Source organism: Nestor notabilis, unplaced genomic scaffold, assembly GCF_000696875.1.
Source record: "Nestor notabilis isolate BGI_N333 unplaced genomic scaffold, ASM69687v1 scaffold3175, whole genome shotgun sequence".
NCBI lineage: Eukaryota > Metazoa > Chordata > Aves > Psittaciformes > Psittacidae > Nestor > Nestor notabilis.
In genome coordinates, this window is record NW_009927690.1 from 34,467 (window position 1) to 47,338 (window position 12,872).

General features: G+C 39.0%; 1 protein-coding gene across 1 annotated transcript in view; it reads right to left on the bottom strand.

Annotated features, from left to right (window-relative positions):
* Window positions 1-12,872, bottom strand: part of TGS1 (trimethylguanosine synthase 1) — a 22,121-nt gene that overhangs the window by 5,521 nt on the left and 3,728 nt on the right. Inside the window, exons 3-11 of the mRNA XM_010014149.1 lie at window positions 12,121-12,872; window positions 10,562-10,671; window positions 9,544-9,630; window positions 8,303-8,474; window positions 6,252-6,594; window positions 5,210-5,380; window positions 4,168-4,311; window positions 2,605-2,821; window positions 1,381-1,459 (exon numbers count right to left, since the gene is read on the bottom strand). The exon at window positions 12,121-12,872 is cut by the window's right edge and continues 112 nt beyond it. Coding sequence (XP_010012451.1) covers window positions 1,381-1,459; window positions 2,605-2,821; window positions 4,168-4,311; window positions 5,210-5,380; window positions 6,252-6,594; window positions 8,303-8,474; window positions 9,544-9,630; window positions 10,562-10,671; window positions 12,121-12,872 — 2,075 coding nt within the window. The remainder of the gene's footprint in view (window positions 1-1,380; window positions 1,460-2,604; window positions 2,822-4,167; window positions 4,312-5,209; window positions 5,381-6,251; window positions 6,595-8,302; window positions 8,475-9,543; window positions 9,631-10,561; window positions 10,672-12,120) is intronic.

Consider the following 12,872-nt stretch of genomic DNA (forward strand, 5'->3'; position numbering starts at 1 on the left):
GAGTCCTCTGAAACAGCTAAGTTACGGTCAGCTATCACCTGCTTTCACACCAGCAGCAGTATCCCTACTCTGTGTTAGTTATCTAACTGTAAGAAGAACATATTTTCCACTAAATTTGCACACTTTAACTAAAGGTTAAACAGTATTTTTACTGCAAGGTTGCTTCTAACTGGCTGGGCATTTACTTCCGTTTCTGCCTGAGATCTACTGTCAGACAAGCAAATTTGCACTGACACACTGGCTTACAGTCAGTATAAACATCTTCACAGAGGCTTGCAATGGCAATTAAGTCAGCTTCTAAACCAGTTTTAACTGACAAAGCACCCAACCATACCTCAGTTTTACGTTCAAGCCAGTCAATGAGAGAAAAAACAAAGTACTTAAGTTTTAACAACTACCACCTTACACTTTAAGCATGTTACACCGCCTATTTGCGGAGCTAAGCAATCTCTGAAAGCCTTACACATGTGTACAAGCACAAAAAGTTAATTTCTGAGGACACAAAAGAGACAAATCTTACATGCCTGAGAAACATTATCACAAATCAAACTTAGGTTTTAACTTTCCATTTGAATCTACGGCATCAGACAATTTGTTCAACAAATATTGCATTATCCAAGTTATTCACTTTTCAGGTATTAATTTCCTGCAAAAAATGCTTAAGATTTACTTCATCAAGCTTTTACAGGCCCCTCAAGTTTATGGACTACATTAATAAACCAAGCAACATCACTACACCCTAGCAGTGTTGTCCACAGGCCTTTGCCAAAGGCAGTTGTTGTAAGCAGAAGTATCCTGTATGGTCCATAAGAAAAGTAAGATGGATGAGAACTGTGGGCAAAACCATGAGCAAACTGAGAAGACAATTGTCTACATTAACCATTAAGGAACTCTGATGATAAATCTTCCTTTCTGGAGATTCACACCCCTGGAAGTGTAGTGACAGTAACTTCAGAAACATCATTTTTAAATATAGTCACAGATGAAGGCAACCAAACTCACAACCAGTCTCCTATGGATCAGAGTATCCACTAAGGTCACATTTGGGATGGTCATGTTTGACACACAGGATTAAGACTACATTTCCCTAAACAGTGGGCTAGGTTCACATTCTCTTTCCCCACTCAGATCATCAACCTTTAAGATTTTGTTCTTCTTTATGAAGGAACAGTATTAAAACCATGGAAATAATCTACTACTCCAATTTCTAAAGATATCAAAAGTATTGCAAACACAAATCACTCAAGGTTTGAACTTAAAACAAAGACAAAACCCCAACACATGCAGCTAAACAGAAGTTTGAAGCTTGTGCTTATACTATGTACGTTTTAAGCCAGCTGAGCTTTTTTCTAATTACCAAGCCCTTATCCAGTAACACACCTGGTCAATATCAGCATTCCGAGGTAGAAAGTACACAATATTGTTGGTGATCTTCTTGGAGAGCCTGAAAATTTCAAATGTAAAAACCAGTAAAGGAAAAACCAAGAATGGGGAAGGAGAAGTTGTTTTATATTCATTCGTTTTAAAAGCATGTCCCAAATTCAGTTATTATGCAATTAAATTATAGTTAGTCTTATGTGTATGCGTTAGATACGCTTCTGAAATGTGGAAACCAGTATTGTCTAAATGCAGAAAATCTCTTTCCTCATTATTGCCCTAGAAAACAGAAAAAAAGCCAACCTCACTTTCAAAGTTAACTGAGCTACAGAGATGTATTTGAGAAATCTGAATGTAGTTTATAGCTAGTACATTGGTTTCATACTTGTTTTCTAATCCATTTCACGGAATATGTCTCATGCATACATTCACACAGTTCCTTACTCTTACAAGCATGGCTACATTTTAGCCAAAAAGGAAACAACTAAGGTTATTTTTTGGGGAAAAAAAAAACCACCACACTTCGTATTTGATGAAACTATTAAGCTAATACCTACCCAGATGAACGAGTGCTCAATACCACTGTTAAGAAGGCTGGAATTTTATACATTAATTGAAGGGTTAACATTTTGCTTGCACTTTTCTGTGATTTCCCAAGTCACAGGCAGATGCTATGATTGAGAAGTTTGAGTAAGACATGTAAAATAAGATATACCTTTTATAAATCAGTTAAAAAGTGGTATTAATGACAAAGTCATAGCTAATGTAATTATTACCTATATATACATACCACACGGCTATTTCATTACTTCGGGGTATTTTAGTAAGATAATACAAAAGAGTTAAAACTGCTGAATTAATGCTTTAAGAAACTACTAAGATTCTCTAAACGATTTTTTACTTTTAAGAATAACTCTTCGTAACTTTTTAAAATAAAAAATATAATATTTTTATTATAATTTTAGGTGGTCACTCACAGAATCATAGAATAGTTTGGGTTGGAAGGGACCTTCAAAGGTCATCTAGTCCAACCCCCAGTCATATAGTTCAGGTTGGGACAGAAGGACTAAACAAATGCAGCACATCAGGGACTTCAACTCCTGGTCATATCATCCCCAGTCAGCCAACTGGATGTGCAAAGCCCATGTCAAGAGAGGGGGGGGAAGAAAGAGAAAACTGCTCATAAAGGACTGAAAATCACCCCAATGTGCAACTTTGAAAGGATATCCATCTGGGCAAATCATGGTTTTGATGTTGAAGATTTCAGCAGTGGCGTAGTCAGGCCCCCCCCAGGGTGGGCTGAGGAACACAACATCTGCTTTCAGGTCAGCAGCCAGCACCATGAAGTCTCCGCACACAAATTCTATCTGATCCGCCACGCCATATACCTCAGCATTGTTGCGTGCAAGATTGAGCTTCTCAGGATCAATATCAATAGCAATCACTGCAAACCAAGGAGAACAAACACAGAAGTTCACATGAACTGCAAACGGCACATCACCACCACAAGGATATTTTTAGAAGGAAGGTGTTCTTCTGCAGCTGCCAGATAAAAGTCACGTCTATAATCTACTACTGTGCAGTGAGTGACTACTTCAGTTCTGCTGGTCATAGTAGACATGAAGCAACAGCTCCTTAGAAGGGAAGACCTGCCCTTGTGTAGCAGCAGCAGAAGCTCCATCAAGAGCAGAATTGCTGCATTTACAACCAACAAGGGAAGCCACCCAGCAAAGACTGGGAAGGCTCAGCTGCTATTGCAAAGCTGGGAAGCTTTAGCTTTTGGCCATCATACATCTACTCCCACGACAATCCTCCATCTCAGCTCAAGTAGTGGACAGGTTGTCCACTTTATCTTAGACCGTCTGCCTAAGAGAGTGAGTCCTCCTTGCTTCAGTCTTTGCAGGAGCCTGACAATGGTGTCAGTTAGAAACTTACTCTTCTCCTTTGTTAAACATTTATCTGTGTCTGGTAACACTGTACTGAAAATTGAGTAAAATATAAAAACAACAACCCAACACAGCACAAAAGAGATGATACAAGGGCAGTACATAATCACAGAAGTAAAAATTTAGCAAGAAAATACAAAAAGCTAAGTGAAATTTAGAAAATATTTATAGAATGGATCATAGCCTACCAAATTGAATGCAGTAGAAACTACCATTTGTCTTGCTCAGAAATTACTAAGAAGCATTAGATGAGTTGGTATTTTACTGGAGTGTTTGATGAATATCAAGTAGTCAGTGTTTCTACAGAAGCACTCTCAATCTTCCACTGCAATTTCATTAGCTGGCAACAGGAACTTAGACTAATATTAAGTCGTTATCATCACTTTTCTGTATTTGCTTCTGCTGCACCTGCACATGATCCCGTTCAAGTGTTTTAAGCACTACTCACACGTAACTTGTTTTTGAGTACACAGACTTGGTGTAACAACTGGGAAAAGCAGCAGCTTTGTGGCATCTCTGCAGTCAGCACTGCAAACAGAACTCAACCTTTACACCTTTACCAGCACTCTTCAGAGCATCTGACAGACTAGTTACTATGACATGTAAAAATAACTTTGACTAGTACAACACAAATCCAACTCTGACTTAAAATAGAAAAGCAGTTTTTATAGGTCCTTTTTAAAAACAGGAAGCTCGTATTTAAGTCCAATGAAGCAAAAAAGCCTCTATTGCTTCAGAAGCCCTGAAAAAGGGAATAAAAAGTAGTGAACAAAGTGCATACCCAAATTTTTAGGGAAAAAGATTGAAGAAACAAAATAACGTGCTATATAGAACATCTCTTTACCTCTTTTTGAGGTCAATGCAAACTGAATAGCATTTCCTCCAACCCCACAGAACGCATCCACTATGATATCGCAGTTGAATGACTGACTAACACGGACGGCAATATGCTCAGCTATTTTCTCAGGAGTTACAGAAAACCAACCCTCTGCAAAGGAAAGGAAGAAGTGTATTTTCATTTCTTATTCCAAGGTCACCTAAATTAAAAACAAACAAACAACACGCACAACTGAAGGTTTAGCGTTAATCCCAACAATTTTGGCTTAGCGCATTTGACCAGGAAATACAGGCTTTGAAGATGATAAACTCAGCTCAGCCCAGCAATTTGCTAAGCAAACAAAGTCTCACTGAAGCAAACAGATATGCCCAAATCTCAGTAAATGCTTTGTTGAACATGGTGCTGAGAATCCCAGTTTATCAAGGACAAGTCCACTGAGACAGCTACAAAAAGCTTCCTACAGCATGACTACGTTTTGTAACAAATAAAACCAGATCTATATCCTTTCTTATCCAATGTTACTTTCTTTACAGCAATGTCTGATCCACCAAATAATCTACATGTTTATGCATTAGAAGTGAAAGGCTTACAAAACCAACATACCCCAGACACAAAGAAATACTAATCCTAATCCTTTTTTACCTAAAAATTTACGATTTGGAAGTGATTTCCATGCAAACATGGAAAAAAGTAACTTTGAAAGTGACTGCTGAAAGTCAGAACAAAACTAGATCCACCAGCATATTTGGAAGTTTCACAAAATTATTTTATAAAATATAGAAATAGAAAAATGTCATTGAGTTTCTGAAAAAGACCAAGCATAATTTGGGTACAGTATGATTGGTAAACATGAGGACTAATGCAAACAGGGGTGTCCCATGCTAGAAACTCTACTGAAGTCTAAGACTTCTGTTCACCTGCCTGCTGGGGGATGTGCGCACACACACTCAGTAACACTCCTCTTATAAGAAAATCACTATAAGCTGCGAGAAGTGCCACAGGTTTGGATATATCTCATACCACTAAACACACTTTGCACTAAGCACACCTCTGTCCAGTTTAATTCCCTCGTCAAACCGAGAGAACAGCCGGTAGCGTTGTGCCCAGTATTTGATGAGCTCCGGATCAGCAGCAATCTCAGCAGGTATAGCTCCCAGTGCAATTTTGTTCCTTCTCCTTTTTTTCTCCTTCTTCTTTGTGGTAATTTTTTCATCTCCATCTGGAAGACACTGCAAAAGTTAACAGTCACTGTTCTCATAGGCTAGGAATGTAATCTGTAGGTAGGTGAGAGTTAAGATGCAAGATGCTCATGTTTAACAACACTGTTAAATGTCCTTTACTGCTGTTTGCCAGATTATGCAGATTAGTGGTTTAAACTAAAAAAGAGCATCCTCTGTTTCAAGAGAATAGTGTTACCCGAGAGGTATCAGTCACAGTCCTAAATAACACCATAGGTGAAGAGCCTTAACAGACTAGTCATCATCTTCAACTATGGCAATAAACTCTACATAGTAAGCAAACAAATGGGTCAGAGACCAATTTAATGCCCTTATATAAATAAGGAGTAAGAACCAATCTAAATGAGAGCTTTACAGTAGAAATCTAACATAATAGAATTACTATAGGAAGGATTAAACCCTATGTAGAAAACTGAATAATCCTGTTTTCCTTTGTTTACAGTGTTTAATAGAAAAGTTCACAACACAGGTTTTTCCCTCCACCCCCCAGAAAATAATTTCAACAACACATGCTCCCCAGCACTCAGCAATGTGTATCTGAGAACACCAAACCTGACGGTCTGTGCATCTGCATGGAGTTAATAACCCTCATCCTTACAGGGAAAATAGGTGTGAAATGGAGACCCGTTAGACCACATCTAAGATCAACCATGAGTCTTCATCTATAGAGAAACACCGCCAATATTAAAGACACTTCCACTAGCACAGCTCTCAATTGACCTCATTAACCCTTGGACTTAATAAATGTCTTTGAATAAGCAGAATAAACAAATCCCAAATTACAGCACTGTGTGGTAAGGCAGTACTAAGTCCACTGCCAGCTCATTTCCAGTTTGTAAGAAACTGACATACCTTGGCTGACGTCCTCTGTCTCTGCCCGGAGATAATCGGGAATATCCAGACAAACTAGCTGCCGCCCTTCCTGTCTCCCCGCACCCTGGCCATTGGAGCTGCTCGCTGCCACCTCCTGTGCTTCCTCCTCAAGGTCACCCCCTTCAGGTTCTGTAAGTGACACGCTGGAAGACGGCGGCTTTTGGTTTTCAGCGCTCAGCGTTGTAGTCTGTACAGCGGTAGTGCTTTCCTGATCCTCTGAGTTGCTGCTCACGGACAATGCCTCCGCTTTGCCCTGACTTGAGGCTGCCTGGGATGTGGCTTCCTCTCCGGGTTTATTAACCCGCTTTAGGAACTCTTCCACCTGCAATTGTCAAATATCACAGATGATTAGATGGTGCTGTTAACCCACTATTAAGAGCTCAGCTTAAGCTGTTCAAAAGCACCTGCCATGCAGGAACTCTCTGCCATATGTATTTTGGAAAAAAGTAAAATACCCAGTGTCAAAATATTCAGGAAGTCACCAACTGAGCTCCCTTTTTACACCATTTGGAAACAAGTTATCTTTGGGAACTAGATACCAGCTATTCGCAAAAGGGAAACTCCATAAAAATTGACTGAAAAATGTATGTCCTAGTTTTGGCTGGGATAGAGTTAATTCTCTTCCTAGTAGCTGGTGCAGTGCTGTGTTTTGGCTTTAGTCTGAGAACAACACTGATAACACACTGATGTTTTAGTTGTTGCTAAGTAGCACCTACCCTGAGCAAGGACTTTTCAGTCTCATGCTCTGCCAGTGTGGAGGGGTACAAGAAGCCAGGAGGGAGCAGAGACAGGACACCTGATCCAAACTGGCCAAAGGGGTATTCCATACCACAGCACGTCATGCCCAGTATATAAACTGGGGGAAATTGGCTGGGAGGGACCGATCACTGCTCAGGGACAGGCTGGGTATCAGTCAGTGGGTGGTGAGCAATTGTAATGTGCATCGCTTGTGTTTTATGACTTTTTATTTCTCCTTTTGTTATTCATTATAATTATTATTATTTCTATTTTTTTTCCCATTATTAAACAGCTTGTATCTCAACCTGTGGATTTTACATTCTTCCAGTTCTCCTCCCCATCCTGCCTGTATGTAAATCATTCTCAAGTAATACCTGAAATACAGTCAGACTTGCTACAGCACAGGTGACCGACACTACTACTTTTTAGTTCACTACCTTTTCTCCAATCTGCAGTCAGAGAAGCTGTACTCTGCCTTTTAGGTTAGCATCAGCAGGTAAAATTACCTTCATATATTGGTTTCCTCATCTGCAAGCTGTATCAAATGGTGCATGTGCTCAAGGGTTCTGCTGCACAGCAGACATCTTCACATCACATCCTAACCAACGTGCAGATGCTAGTCCATACTCTTCAAAGGCATTCGCAGGTACTCACTTTTACATTACAGTTGCTCTGAGTGACACTAGGCCTGGGGCAGTTTCTTACCAGAAAGTCTGAGGAAATCTATAACCTTTTTTCTTTCACACAATTAAAGCTGCCCCAGAACTATGCTGGTCTCAGTTACAAGATGGCAATGGTCAAGCTTTTCTTTTGATCAGAAACCGTATCAGTGGGACTGGAGTGCTGAGGTAACAGATTTTAAAGAGACTCAACTCAGAAAAACCTATAGCGAATATTTTTTTCTACTCTTTACTAATTTCTGAGATAAAAAAAAAAGCATAAAGTTACAAGTAAAAATAAATGCAGGTAGAGGCGTAAGCAAAAATGTTGATACAAATTACTAAGAACACAGAGTTACATAAGTCACACTAACCTATACATTTTTCTCTCCCTGCTGAAATGCCAGCACTAATAAATGCTCCCACATGCCTTTTAAAATCAGAGATACTGCTAGTAACTATAGAAACCTACACACACCTCTAAAGGAATGATGCACCCAGACATTAGGAATGACTTTCACATAACTTTGCCATTAAGCTCAAAATCCTCTTGACAGATTGCCAACAAGACACCAATATACTAAGGAAGCAGATAAATCTATGAATTACAGCAACAGTAAAAATTAAACCTACCTTCTTCAAAGTTCTATTTTTTTTGCAAGATGTTTCAGATTCCTCTGTAAAGAAGATGTGTGTGTTTTTGCTCTTCCTTGGTTTACGCATATCCAAGAATTTGGACTTGAGTTTTGCTTTTTTCTCCAAGTACTGCACACTTCGGTGGGTGAAGTTGGGAATTCCACCATACCTGAAATTGAAAAACACCAAAGAAACGCCTCAGTGGGTTAATTTTCAACCTGGAAGATTTAACATGAATGTTGACATCTACTGAAGATGATTTAAACTAAAATATTTCTTTACGAGATAATTTGCTCTGCTCTTAAAATATGTCACCATATGTAGCTGCAAAACAAAGTACATTCATGAAAACTTTTAGATATTTTTGCTTGAAAATGTTTACCCAAATTAGTTTTAGATAGTTTTTTTTCTTCTAATACATGTATAACTTCAGATAGAAATGATTTCCCAGACCAGCCTAAAGAATAGGAAACAAAAAAATGTCTTGATTACTAGAACAAAGCATTTCTTTGGTGCCTGTAAAGAACATCCAAAACAGCTACTTCTGTCTCTTGACAAATGTAATTAAAGAAAAAAATGGAAATAGGGGCAATTCACTGAAAATAGTTTTTATAAAGTAGAACAAAGATTGTCAACTACAAAACACACTGCTCTGAAACATACATATACATACATATACACACACACTAAACAACTTGCATCTTTCAGAAGCACTAGACCTAAGCTACAGTCTACCTGTGCCCTATGACGTTACTTTTATAGCACTGACCACCGTATCTTTAGGTCATACCACCAGAAAAGAAGTTTCACTGGTCAGCATGCTGGCAACACCTTATTAGTATAGAAACATTTTACTTATATAAAGCAACCTCACTCCAATATGAAACAGCTATAAATTACGATCTAAGCTACAGACTTCAAACTGAGAGGACCGTTCATTGTCAGAGCCTTTAAGCTCTAATTTAAGTAGCTGACTGAACATTTAACATTTATGCAACTGCAAGTATCTTGTGAGTTATGCTTCTGTTTCAAAGCACTTTCCTTGTTCTTTAATTAGTCTCTGTAACTTTGCAGCTCTCTCTAGCCAGAGGATGACAATTTTATTAAGAGCAGAGACTAACTTTGGGAGTATCTTCAAAAGTTTAACAAAATGGAAATGGAAATGAATGGTACATTTCAATAACAATAAGAAAGCTGACTTGCTATGAAGAAACCCCGAATTCCTCATAAGCAATTACTTTTGTCCTGTGCCGCACTTCAAACCTAAAACAGAGCAGGTTTCCTCAGGATGTTCCATTGGGTTCTCATCCACATCCAGTTCATGGCTAAGAAAAAAGGCAGATGACAAAGTTAGGTACTATAAAAAGCACCCTGTTTTTTACAGATATACCACTAAAACTCATGTATTGAAAACATTTAAATGTGGGCTTCAGTATGTTCTTCCACACACTGCTGAAACCAAAATTTCTTTTGGGGTTTTTGTTGTTTGTTTTGTTGGGTTTTTTTTACCCCGTTCTAGACGCATATGTCCTTCCATTGGGGTTATAACATTGCAAGCATTCCAAATTGCTTCTGAAGTATTTAATATCAAACCCTACACGGAACTGGAACTGGTGAAGACAATGTTTATTTACCCTGTTTCCAAATTGCCTTCAGCATCTATTATGTTAGCTATATCATTATCTATTATTAATGCTATGGCAACAGCCAAATATTAGAATGAAACTGAAGCTACATGATCAGCAGATAATAATTCCATCCATACCTTTGAGTTTGTAGATTTATTAGAGAGGAAGAGCCATCTCATCATCTTTGAGGCTATAAATTTTTAGAGAACTAAAAAGACTGTAACAAGGCAGAGATCAGCTATTTTACGATTGCCATAGCACTGAGCATTTTACTGGCAGCATAAAATACAGAAATTATTTACTATCGTTCTTGTATTGTCTACACAAATTAGACCTAGGTAAGCAAGTTGTCCTATCCAATTTAACAATCTCGTGTACTTCAGTGACACAAGAATAGTACCATCACCTTGCACAGTCACCAAGCCTGTACATTGTTTTCATAAAGCAACAGAAGAGAAGAAATATTCACTGCTTGTTACCGGGTAAAGTGATAAGCAATGATGGAAGGCTTGTTCTGTACTGAAGTTTTAACTCACAATCTCAATCAAACAAATAGTTACTATAAATCAGGAGGCTTCTGGACTTGGGCTTCTTGAAATAAAAAGTGCATCTAAATTTTATGACTTGCCTTCTCTTGACTTTGACATGTCTGTATTCAGGAGGCTCTTCATCCTCATCTTCATCTCGGTCATGATGCACCAACTGTTCTTTGTCATTAGAGTTTGAGCTACACGACCCCTGCAAACCTAAAGATAGATAAGATCATACTTTTGTCTAAATTAGTTCCTTATCTCCCTGTCCCCAAAGTATGTCTGCAGCTACAGTTAGGTTGTTGTACATACCTGAATCTGACAAATGAGGCACCAGTGCCAAACATTAATATCTTTACCTGTCTTTGTTTGAGGGACAACATACCAATACAAGCTTCCAGTATCAGTTACACTGTAGAGTTAATAAACTTAAGTAAGACCAACTTCAAATTATCTCAAGCTCTCCAAGAAAAATGCCTACAAGGTACAAATTCAAAACAGTTTCTTCCCTGGAGGTATATTTTGTTTTCATTTTATTAACTATGCAAAGATATTCACATACATTTAATGAGAGGATTCCAGCACTCCTCTCGTTCCTTGTTGAAAAAGAGATTTTCCTTTTACCTCTCTGACTCTAGCTCTACTGTAAGATCCAGATGGGACGACACCTGCTTCTTCTTTCTGTTGAAGGTCACTAGCAGCAGAGTTTTTCCCACCAAACTTTGCTGCTGACACTTAACTCACATGCTTCATCCCTCCTCTTAGTGGGAGAAACCACCCAAAAGCCAGGAAAGACATCACACTGCTACTTACAGCAAACACCAGCAGGAAGAACTGGCAGGCAAATGACATCGCACTCTCCCTTCTCTGTGCAACCTGGCCTAGTGGAAAGGATCCCTGCCTGTGGCAGAGGAGTTGGAACTAAATGATGTTAAAAGTCTTTTCCAACCCAACCATTCTGTGATTCTAAGAAAAACATCTCCAGCTCAGCCTTTGTACCTCCCTCACAGATGCTCTTCCTGTGGTGTACGGAACAGCCACTGGCTTTCACCGTAATACTAGCTACAAATACTAGCTCACTGCCTAATTGATAACTTAATGCTGGAAAGGACCTCTGAAAGACATCTGATCCATAGTAACCTGTTACACCAAAACAAGAGTTTATTTTCTAGTATGACATTTTTTAGACAGAAGGCAAAAATCCTTCCAACCCCAGAACTGCAGAGCTATTTTTCTCTGAAAAAGCTGATCTTAATATTTGTCAGAATCATGAGAACATCAACGCGAGTTTTGATTCATTTTTGACTATCAGTGAGAAAAGACAAATCGTCTGAATGACACAGCTGAATGAATTACAATATCAATACTCAGACAAATAAATATGCACTAGCAGTGCTCTCTCATCAATTTAAGTAGTACATCTGAAGATTTATGAGGTACATGTTCTATTAAAATGACTTCTGGCTCAGAAACACACTCAATATACAGGTTAGAGAGGATCATCCAGAAAAGCAGAGGGAAGAAAAAAAAAAAGGAACTAAGTATGCAGTCATTCAACAAAATACTTGATTAACTTTTTAAAAATTGCATAATACTGACAGGCCCTTGTTTCTTATATATAATTACATAAACAAATGCTGGTAGAATCATTTTTAGCTGATTTTGTATTACCTGATTGCTTAATACTTTTATTTTCACAAGATGCACTTCTTTTCCTGGTTCCTCCATCACAGGGCTCCTCCTGGCTTTCACTGTCAGCTGAATTATGCTCTTGAGGACCTTGGTGGGAAGCTGTGCTGCTCTGCTCCACTTCCTCCAAATTCAGGTTTAAATTACAAATCCCAGAGATTATTTCACTGTGGGGCTCGGCACTTGAAGGGAGTGTTTCCTCACCTCTGGTGTTACAGGGAGACAGATCCAAGCTCAGCACGTCACTGTGTTCAGCCCCTGGGCTAACCAACTCCATTACTGTCTCCTCGGTAACCCCATTAGCTTCCATGCTGTCACCATGTAAGCTCTCAGTAGTCCATCCTTGACTTGTCCAGTACTGAAACTGTTCCCAGTAATACCAGTATAGTTCACTATAATGCTGCTCCCACTCTTCCCTTGTGTGTGGACTATTCCAAGGCTCAGAGGCTGTGGTGGTCTCAGATGATGAGACCTCTTGATGCTTCTCCAGCCAACTTTGCCAAAGAAGGCCCTCTCCGTACTCGCTCCAGTACTTCTCCCATTTTTCTTTAAGTTCACTGGGTAAAGTCTCATTTGCAAGACTTTCTGAATTTTCATAGTTCCCTTCACTTACAACCTGAGGTTTGCTGTTCTTCTCACACTGCTCTGTAGCTAGGGCCACATTACCAGAAACGGACTGGATAGGATCACCACAAACTTGATCCTGGCATTCCTGCCCCC